The sequence below is a fragment of the Capsicum annuum genome, chromosome 11, assembly GCF_002878395.1.
Source record: "Capsicum annuum cultivar UCD-10X-F1 chromosome 11, UCD10Xv1.1, whole genome shotgun sequence".
Classification (NCBI taxonomy): domain Eukaryota; kingdom Viridiplantae; phylum Streptophyta; class Magnoliopsida; order Solanales; family Solanaceae; genus Capsicum; species Capsicum annuum.
The window spans coordinates 227,660,377-227,671,898 of NC_061121.1; the positions used below are offsets into that span (position 1 = coordinate 227,660,377).

General features: G+C 30.8%; 1 protein-coding gene across 1 annotated transcript; it reads right to left on the minus strand.

Annotated features, from left to right (window-relative positions):
• Nucleotides 1–828: 828 nt before the first annotated feature.
• On the minus strand, nt 829–3,911 carry LOC107853976 (E3 ubiquitin-protein ligase PUB23-like). The gene is made up of 2 exons (XM_016698959.2): nt 2,267–3,911; nt 829–1,077 (listed from the first exon to the last, which is right to left on the minus strand). The coding sequence occupies exon 1, from the start codon at nt 3,617–3,619 to the stop codon at nt 2,402–2,404; it is 1,218 nt and encodes a 405-aa protein (XP_016554445.1). The 5' UTR covers nt 3,620–3,911; the 3' UTR covers nt 829–1,077; nt 2,267–2,401.
• Between the last annotated feature and the right edge of the window lie 7,611 nt (nt 3,912–11,522).

The following is an 11,522-nucleotide window of genomic DNA, read 5'->3' on the forward strand; positions in this document are numbered from 1 at the left end:
CCAATAGAACCTACAAAAATAAATTAGAATGTTTTACCTGCAGAAGTATAGAGCACTTAGCAAATACTTGTCCAAAAAGAAATAATAATAGATCTAGGAATGCACAATTAATAGAAGATATAAATGAAAATCTGATAAATGCAGATGAATATATGTCAGATAATGAAAGTATATATACTCTATTAGGAGTATGGAAGTTTTTGAAGAGGAAATAAATAAATCTGATTCTTCAAATTGTGGAGAAGAGGTATTTATAAATGAAATAGGATTAGAAAAGACGAACTCAGACTATTATGATTTAGTAAATTTGATAGAAGAATGTGAACATGAATTTGAAGAAGGAAAATGATTAGACAGTAATCAGTGTTGATTTTGTAAGTGGTTTCCAAGTAAAAATAAAAGGGCAAAATGTAGTAAATGTAAATCTTAGAAACTTCAAAATCAGCAAATAATATATTTTACAACAAGAAACCAATAACTAGAACAACAGAAGAGAGAATACAAGAATTTGAAGAAAGACTAAAAAGATTCCAAAAGCAAAGGTAAGTTTTATTAATACTTGTGAAAAATTCTACCAACCATCATATACACTCACTGAAATATTAGTTAGAGATTTAAATATAAAAGCAGACTTTGTCTTAAGGTTAGATTTTATGATGCAAAATAATGGCGGATGTCTTGATACAAAAATTGGATAATATTCGCTAGTAATATCACTCACTCACCAGTGCAGACACAACCCCTGCTAACTAAATATCATTTCCTTAAAGATAAGACAGAAGAAAGAATCGAAAGCTCAAATGATCAAATAAAATCAGAAAAAACTCTAGAATGTGATAAAGGAGTGATAAGGTAACAATGTATGAGGAATTACAAGATCTTTTAACAGAAGAAGAAATAAAAAAAAGATTACACATTAATAGAACTAGGAACAAAATTATACAATTTTAGGAAAGTAGTACAACAGATAGGGGTAATCAAAGATCAAAAAGACCTAGATAAAATAATACAAATACTAGACAAATTAGAGATAATTGGAGAGAAACTCTTGCAACATTGGGACTCCAATCAAATTACCTGCAAATTAGAAATAATTAATCCAGAATATACTATAAGAACAACATTATATATATATATATGGTTGAGTTGGCTATTCTGATACGAATTAAAATGTGTCAAACCAATAAACGGATTGAGTCATATTCCGCTTCCGCTTATTATATGCTTGGTGTAGATCAATTTCGATTTGGACAAGATGTGCAATACAAATTGACTCAAACTTTTGGATGGACTAAATTGAACTACGTCGAAAATAAAGACCCATCAAAAATACATGTCCAAACAAACCCAACTTGTTGAAATATGGATGACTTAACGGGTCATTAGACGGGTCATTAGTGTTAACTAGTCATTTTTCGATCACACATCTTTGAAAAATAATTAACTATTATCCTAGAATTCTTTTAACTTTGTGAAAGTTAAAACTTCAAGATAATTGACTATTTTTCAGTTATTATAAATATAAAAAATGATAATATTTTGTTTTTTTCCAGATTCTGCACCCTATCTCATGCATGTTTCCTGAATTAGTTTATTATTTACGAAATTGAGGGGAAAAAACATACAGAAACAACATTGAAATAAGTGTGTGCCCATAATGTATTGGGTAGGTGTATGTATGCTTTAATTTGGACAGATAAATACAGCTCAAAGACAGACAAGTATTTTCGAAAAAACGACACACACACATATATATATATATATATATATATATATATATATGGGTCGAATTTAATAACTTTGATTCAGACTAAGCATATAATATAAACTAAGAAATCTAATTCTTGTTTTAAAAAAAAGTAAAAATATTAAACTCCGAAAGTGCAAGTATTTGTACTTGAGATTGCTACCTTCGAAATTCGAATTCATAAACGTTAGATTTTGTATCTATGTCACATATAAACTACTTATAAAAAATATATTCATATATGCTTGTTGCTTTGTCACGCTTATAAATACATATCCTCAATGGTAAAAATGACCAATCTATGTACATCAAAAGGGGGGAAAAAATTCTTTAACACTACCAGAAAAGAAAAAATCAACTACAAAATTCATCACTAATTAAATAACTCGTAACTAACATAAATATATAGTTCATCATTAAATAGGACTAGCGATAAATTTTTATTGTTTAGCGACAAAAGTTGTTCATCGCTAATTTTCTCTTTTTCAAGGATAAGAAGACGACTAGTAAAGTTGTTACCATGTAACCTGGAGGTCACGGTTCAAGTCCTGGAAACAGCCTCTGGCAGAAATGCAAGGTAAAGTTGCGTACAATATAATCCTTCCCCGGACCCACCGCATAATAGAAGCTTTAGTGCACCGGATTGCCCTTTTATCAAGGATAAAAAGAGAGCAAATTAGGAGGAATACAAGAAGAATCCCTCCAAACCCTAGAATGTAACCTTAGAATTTCTTTAGTTTTCTCTTTAGTCTTTGGACTAACATCCACTTGAAGAACCAAACACAACTTTGACACAACTCCAACTATCAACATCTCTTGAAGAATATTGTTGTAACAAGTTGCTGAGAATTTTGAAATTGAACAAAGAATCCTCACACCCCTATCACTTGCCAAATGTGAAACCCTAAGAATTTTCTTGGAGACAATGGCAATTCCTCCGCCATGGTTCAGCAACTGCGCCCTCCCTTCAGCGCAGGTACACAGATGATCCAGAGCCGTTAGTATCAGTTCGCAGATCCTTCTTTCGTTTGTGTCAAGAAGGAGTTCAATTAGGGAAAAAACAGCTCCATTCTCACATGCTTTGATCCTATTTCTACCCCATGGACATAATTCAACTAGGAGCTTAAGTGCTTCTTTTGTTGCTTGTTGGGGGATTTTGTCATTTAGTATACCAATGATACCCTTGATATACACAGGTTGTATACCAATTAATTGTGCTGGATCAGCCACATTTAGGGTTGATCTCAATAGGGTTATGGCGTTGGTTCGCGATTGGACATTACCACTGTTCAAGAATTGAAGTAATGAATCCAAGAATCGATGATCAGTTCGCGAGTTGATGAACTTTTTCAACTCGGTGTCAGAAGGGTTTAGATGTAAAAGGATATTCAGAGCCTCATCGCTCACCTTTGATTCTTCTTCTTCTTTTTCCTTGATCATAATCGAGGCCAAGAAATCAACCACCCCCGCAGACTCCAAACACTTTTTATTACTCTCGCTTGCGCGTGCCATTGATTTGATCCTCCTGAGGTAATTAAACTGCATATCCGGATATTTCTGTGCTTCTTTCATGATTCTAACAACGTGTGCTTTCTGAACCTGAGGCTTCGGGGTTGGCATACGTTGAATGCCATTCGAAGAATTTAACATGCACCATGATTGGATCAAACGACGTAGATTGTGATTTGGAGTAAGATCTGTGAATTTTAGGTCTTGATTTGTCACAGGACATGTTGTATGTTTGCATGAAAATAACCATTTTTCTATGTTTTGTCTATCATAGGTTATTCCAGTTGATATTATAACTGGATCCCTCATGACTTCCATTGAGATTGGACAAAGAAAATAGGAAGGAATTTCAATTTCTCCCATTTTGCCTATAAGAAAAAAAAAAAAGAGTGAATGTGCTAGATGTCTATCGTTTTTTTCAAATTACTGATATTGGCTTATGGATATGGATATGGATGAAGATAGAAGCATGAAGTTATTGGATTTTAGCAGATGAAGATGAACTTTTTGTGGAGAAAAAGTGATGTTTATATATATGTTTAGTGTGAATATGAAGAAGTGTAATTAATAAGGGTCCATGTGTTATGGATGCAAGTTGATTATAAATATTAGAAAGTCAACACAAGAAAATTCAGAAGAGAGAGAGACAAGGAGAAAGGGGCTCTTAATAGACTTTTTCAATATTTTGGAAAAATAAAATTGAATTATATAATATATTTTGCAGCCTTTCTGGTCAAAATTAATGGCATCTATAATATTGAAAGAATGTACGTATAAAATATTAATCTCATTGTTTCAGATTGTGTGGCAAGTACTGTTTAGCGAGTCAAAAAGAGTTTTGCTATCATCACTTTATATTCATAATTTCTTCTTTAGAATCAAATGGTATCAATTATCATCAATATTTTAAGATATACTTTTTTATTATATTGATATGAGAAAAATATAATTTATAGCACTTTCGGTCTTTTCTTATAGCTTTTTAGTATTTAAACTTTTAGATTTAAAATATTAAATTAATTTAATTTAATTTAATTTTAAAAATTAATTAAATTAATTATCGAAAGCGAAACGTGAAAATTATTTTGAAATAGGGAAAGAAGTTAGTATTTGACAATTTTGCATCATTCAAAATGAAGATCTGGAACACTGCATCAATATGGTCCAAATGTCACCTATACTTTTTATGTTTATATATTAAAACAATTACATTATTTCTGATAGATCATAAGTTTAAATTCTGGCAACAGTTACTAATATTTATATTAAAATAAGTTTTTTATGTAACAATTCTTGAAGTACGATCCTTTCCCGAGCACTATGTAAATATGAAAATTTTCGTGCATCAAATTACTCTCTTTATTTTTCCTATAAAATATTTTTAATTCATGAACAGATCTAAAACCTATGTCATTAGCTAGTTTTTCCGGTTTATATTTATGATTTTTTTTTTTTTGTAAGTGTAAACGAATTTGTAAAATTTAAAAGAGTTTCTTAATTTAAAATTACGATTTGCTAATGAAGTGTCTAAAAGAAAAGTAAACAACTAATACGAAACTAGAGAATATACGCTAAAAATGAAACGATACAAACAAATCTGTGTTTAGTTATAAAATTAATTTATGGCATTGAATAGCACATCGTTGGGGGAGGACGTCGGTGTTGCATTGCATGACCAAAGGGATAAAAAATAAATAATAATGTCCACCTTTTGACCTTCGTACAATTTTTAAATTATTGTACAAAATAATTAAATATGTAGTACGATTTAATTATTTGTACCAAATTAATTTCCAATATACTAAGTAAAGTACAATTTCAAAACATATTTTTCAATTAATGTAACAGCGTGAACTCATGCTGGATACACATGCTGCCGTTGTCATCTTTTTTTTTTATTATTATTATTATTATTATTATTATAAGGTTAAAAAATCGTTTACACACTTATAATTTACGAGAAAAAAGAATAAGAAATAAGGAAGAATAGTGAAATAGGCAAAATTTGTTATTTTTTCAATGATTTTGGGTACAAGAATTTGTATATAGGCAACAACAATTTCAACACAAGTTTAAGTCTAAGACAAGAACACTTATGAAGTCTCTTAAGACTTTCAACACAAGATTAAAGTAATCTATTCAAGAAGTGTGTCATTTTTTAGAATGAGATGAAACAGAAATGTAAAGTCAAGTCCCCCGACTTCACGGAGTGTCCTTAAGGAATAATTTCCCTCATTGTACCCGAGGTTATGGAATCTTCCTCCTAGTATAAAATGATTTTCAATCCGAACAATAGCGATACCTCAAATTGTTGGATTCGTCGAACTCACTCAACAACTTAATGATCACACAAAGTTTTTGTATAGAAGAAGAGTGTTTTGTGCTATAAAAAATCATGTCTATACCTGAGGAATATATCAGGTATTTATAGCCTTTAATGTATCCTTTCAGAAAGGATACATTTGTTCAGCAGAAAAGCACCTATTCAGTACAGTCACGTCTCCTGCGTCCAGTCTGTGCTAGACCTGCGCCTGATCTGCGGCCGCAGTTGGTGTTTTGCAAATTTCAGTAGCTTCTGCGCTACATTTGCGCCCACAGGTCGCGTACCTGCGCTATATCTGCACCCGCAGGTCACCCTACAACGCGAAATAGTGTGCCTTTTCCCTCGAAGGGTCGCATCCCTTCGTGATGTGTTGCGTATACGTTTGCATGGCCGCACTTGGAGAAAAATAATTAAATCAGATTTTTGGATTAAGTTTTTCACTTGTAACACAAGTTTCAAATAAAATTCGTCTAAAAATCCAAATCTAAAGTTGAAGCAGAGCAACGACAGCGACGCGAGGCACCACCTTGTTCTTGACTCACTATCCATGTGGAGTTAGTGTTCCTCATTATAAACACTTACAAGTTCTCTTCTCCCACCAATATGGGAGAATTAGTGAACTTTCCTTTAAAAAGAGTACACTTTTCAATTTGGTGAATCTCTTTCCCTCCACTGTTTTTCCTTTATTTTTTATTCACATATACACCTTGAACCCAACAAAATTTTCATCAAAGAAATCAGTTGTTTACCTTATACACTTTAAAAAAGATATATTTTGAAAATGAATCGCTACGATGAACCCTTTTTTTGCTTTTTATATGTCGGGTTATAAGAGGTATTAGTTTCACTTTAAATTAGAAAAGGTGGGCGATCGAATGCTCTCAAAGTTTAAGTAAGTAGATGACTTTGATTTTGATATTTTGGACAAATTTAAGAGGTAATTTATGTATTTTGCTCTCTTTTTATTGCACATGGATTACAAGGAAGAGGCAGGAGCGAAGCTAGCAAATACTCAGGGGTCGGGTTCATTCGAATTTTTTTATGAAACATTACATTATTTATATATGGTTAAAATTATTTTTTTATGTATATATAGTAGATGATAAAACTTCTTTAACTAGGTTATGTGTGTACTTTTGAACCCTCTTAATGAAAATATTGATTTTACCGCTGAAAAAAGGCAATAAAGAAATATTAATATACAATGAAAGTGAAACCTTTAAATTTTAGATAACCATATATAACAGATATGCCAAATGAGCGTCAATTGATTAATATTATCCCTCCAAAAAAAAAAAAATTATGTAGTAAATTAAAATTTTAGAAATTGATATAATTCAAAATTTAATTCTTTTCGTTCGGATTTACTTATGACGTACTAATAATTATATAATTCGGATATTGTTTATCATCGAATAAACCGCTCATATTGATCTTTTAAAAAAAAGGTGATAAGTTCAACTATTTGTGTGAAAACTGGATAGACTTAACTTATAGTCATTTTGATGATCTACAAAATTTATCGAGTTCTATAAAGGATTAAAACAACCAATTTTTAACCCTTCTGCAGGGACTGAAATTGATTATGGAAAAGAACTTGATTCCCATAATAGTGGAGTTCTATAAATTGGTTGTGTTTGGAAAGCGTCAAAATCAAAGAACGAAAAACAATGTTGTAAGTTGTAACATTTGATTCCCCTTCCCCCTTATCTAGCAAGAATTATTTAGAGACTTTCAAACAAATGAAACTACGTGACTAATTCCTTGTGTAATATACGCTTTTTTCTGATTCAATAAATCGTCATTCTAAGTAAAAAAAAAAAAAAAAAAACTCCTACCTTATAAATGAACCCGGAACCAAAATATGCCCTATAACTAAAAAAAAGTACCAATGTATATCATATATAAAAAAAAAAATATATCAAAATAGGTTTTGTGCACTTAATAAGTGCCCAATGCATTTATAATTTAACGACAAGTCTCTGAACGGTATTAATTTTGGTCCAACTTAGATTGTGCACTTAACGAGTGCACAATTCATTTTTTATGGATTGTGCACTTATTAAATGCACAATCCTTTTTTTTTTTTTTATGGTTTAAGTGCACAATTCATTTTTTTTATATGGATTGTGCACTTAATAAGTGCACAATTCATTTTTTATGGATTGTGCACTTATTTAGTGCACAGTTCATTTTAAAATAGATATACATTATGAACTAAATTTTGTCTTTTAATAATACTTCCTCCGTCTCATTTTATGTATCTAATTTTTTTTATCTGTTAAAAAAAAGACATATTTTCTTATTTGATAACTATTTAAGAACTCAATTTCAGTTTCTCTTAGTGATTCCACTTATAAGGATACATTTTATTAAAGATAATAGTAGTACATTTATTAAAGAAGGACAATTTAATGAACATCACCAATTCTTTTCTTATTTCTTAAACTTTGTACCTGATCAAAGTATGTCACATAAAATGGGATGGAGAGAATACCATTCTCGTATTGTTTACATGTATTTTGATTTCGTTTTATCTCACATAAAATAATTCTCACATAACTTAATCCGGTTATTATTTGATATGACTAACCAAATACTACATTGAATAATACTACAATGATAACATTTCTAATATGATCAACCAAATATGAGTAATTATTTTATGCGAAAGTTTATGTTAGAATTAGTTATGTAAGGTAATCGAGTATCCTCACAGATATAGTCACGACCCTTTACTCCCTTATTAAGCACTTGTTCTATGGTGTAAAGTGTAAACTTAAACATGTGTCAAATTTTATACTATAATTAATTTAATTTTGTAGTGTTAATAAAGATATCATGCTGGTGGTATTTTAATCCAATAATATTAGTGAGCTGCGTTTCATGTGTTTTAGGGTCTAATTATGCATAATAATTCTGCTTAACTTTATTAAAGGAGACATCCTCTCGAGTTGTCCCCTTCCTTATCTAACTCAAATGGCTTTTGTGGATAGAGTTAAAAATTGTATTCTCTAAATTTCAATATCACAATTCACAACCAGAATGATCAATTATCGTAGAAAACAATACTCCATCAATTTAGTCTTAATAATTGAAATTCAAAATACTTACTCTTAACTTGACGACAATTGACAATCAAGAGTAAAACAAGCATTTATTTTAGACGGTTGCAATAAAATGTAATGATAAACATAACTAAACAGTACTCCTAATATTAAATAGCATAGTATATAACTCTATATGACAGATAACTTCTGAAGTGAAAAAATGTCAATCATGAAAAGAGGTTTAGTGAATATTTAGTAGGAATTTTGTTACTCGATTTAAAATAAAATTTTAAGTTTGATTTGGAATCAGCGTGCGTTTATGAAGTTTGCATAAAATTTTAATTTCATTTTCAAATTTCAATCCCTTCAAAAAGTAAGATTTCAATTTTCAATCATGAAAGCAGACCTTTAGATGATTGTTTGTTTATAGTTTTAGTTTTATAGTCTTACAAGAATTTCAAGGAAATAATTTTTGGGCTAAGTTGCATGGTTGAACCAGTTTTGGCACAATGTATATCTAACTTTTAAAATGAATTGTGCACAGGTGCACAATCCATAAAAAAATGGATTGTGCACTTATTAAAAAAATAGATCGTGTAATTAATAAGTGCACAATCTAAGTTTGACCAAAATTAACACCGTTTAGAGACTTGCCGTTAAATTGTAAAGGCATTGTGCATTTATTAAATGTACAAAGTCTATTTTTACTTTTTTTTTATATGACATATATTAATACTTTTTTTAATTGTAGGGTATATTTTGATTCCGGATTCCTTATAAATAGCTAATATCTAATTGTTGTGAAATATTTGATTCCAAATCTAACTGTTTTTTCCTACTTGCCTCATGAAATTGGGCCTCTTTAATGATTGTCAATTGATTATAAACTTTACTTTTGACCATATTCTAAAGAAAAAGTGTTTCTTGATTTGGTTTGGTCTATTACAAAGTTAATAGTTCCACCTATCTAAATTAATTTTATTGGACCAAACAATTGACAATCATAGAGAAAGTTTCCTTCTTATTTTATACTCCTCTCGTTTCAATTTGCTCGGCCTACTTTAACTTGATGCGGATTTTAAAAAGTAAAAAAAAAATGAATTTGTAGTTTTAAATTAAAAATCTATCGAATTTATCATTTTGCGATCTTAAACTTGTCATGTGCAAAAAAATTGAAATTAAAGAGTTGTTAAAAAACGAAAGTGACATTCGTTTTTAAAGGAAACAAAAAATAGGTCAAACAAATTGAAGGGGAGGGAGTAGTTTTTATAAAAAATTTCTTGTTTAGATTATTGAAATATTTTATTAAGTAACGGTCAAGTAATTAATTAATTAGTAAAACTTCAAGTTTAAGTTTGATGTTTTCCCAAGGATTAATGTTATAGGTAGATTAGGTTAGAAGTATTCTCATGAGAAATTAATCAAGTCAAAATACAAAGCCTAGGTTAGAAGTAAATAAATTTAAAAATTAGCAGCTTATTTGAAGGGGCACACTTCTTAAACTACTAATTAAATGCAACCCTTGAATTATAAGTAAAGTTACGGTAATTTTCTTTCTATTTTACCATTCGATTTTCATTGTTTATTGATCTGACTAATTTGGATTTTCGTTGTTTAAGAATTAGTTAAGGAGGAAGAGCTTTCGTGCGGAATTAATCTATTTTACCATTAGATTTTCATTGTCCATTGATCTGACTAATTTGAATTCTCGACGTTTAAGGATTAGTTGAGGAAGGGCTTTCTTGTGGAACTAATCCATTTTCAAGGTTCGAGCTCTACACTTTTGATTAACGGCGGACGAGTCCCATCCATAACGCTCATATCACTTGAATTTTTCGAGTGTTCTCTCTCTCTCTCCCCCTCTCTCTTGATCGCTCTGGTTTTCCATTCGGTGATAACTTGCGTTCAGGCCCAACTTGTCCATACTCACACCCAGTGGCAGAGTCAGGATTTCAATTTAGGGTATTCAATATTTGAAGAAAACCTAACCGAAGGGAGTTCAACACCTACAATAAATGCATAAAAATAATTTCAACCATGTATAAATAATATATTCTTCTGCCGAATGAGGTTCAAGTGAACCAACTACCAAATGGTTAGCCCCGTCCCTGCTCCCACCGAAAAGACTTGATTTAAGAGGATAAGGTATTCTTTTATTAGCGATGTCTTTATATTCAGGACTCGAACCAGAAATATCATGAGATCAACTTGAACTAATAATTTAGGTACTAAATTACAAGCTAGTAATTGACATTGAAAAATAGATTTACAAAATTCTTGGCTATGGTTGTAGGAGTTACTAATAGAAGGACATTGAATTATCTAGAAAGTCATTGCATCTACAAAATTACATAAATAATCATTTAAGTAGTTGTAAAATAGGGTAGCATAACCAAGTCTCACCACAAATTGGTACGTATATAGTCATTGTGTAGGGAAGAACATTAGAACTACATTGATTATAGACAATTAAATCAAGTTTGACACACTGCACCACTTAAAAAAAACACAAATTTCTGACGAACGTTCTCTATCAAAAATATGAAATTTCTGACGAAGAATTATATTTGTCTAAAACATTTTTGACATGTCGTAAATTCAGTTTATCGAGGACATGATCTTAGACCGAAGGGCGGAAGACGCGAATTAAAGGGCAGCTCGATGCACTAAAGCTACTGCTATGCGCGATATCCGGGGACGGGCCCCACCACAAGGGTGTATCGTACGTAGTCTTACCTTGCATTTTTGACCGAGGCTGTTTCCAAGACGCGAATTAAAGTAGAAGGTTAATTGGGTAGAAGTGTTGTCTTGCTTTCCGAGGGTTTAGGCTTATTGGTGTTTGTCGTTGTACTAGTCGTAGGATTGTAGTTCCTGTTTTTGATATCTATAATCC

What these genes read in the sequence shown, in the direction of transcription:
- LOC107853976 (XM_016698959.2), bottom strand. Translation starts at nt 3,619, where the DNA reads ATGGGAGAAATTGAAATTCCTTCCTATTTTCTTTGTCCAATCTCAATG.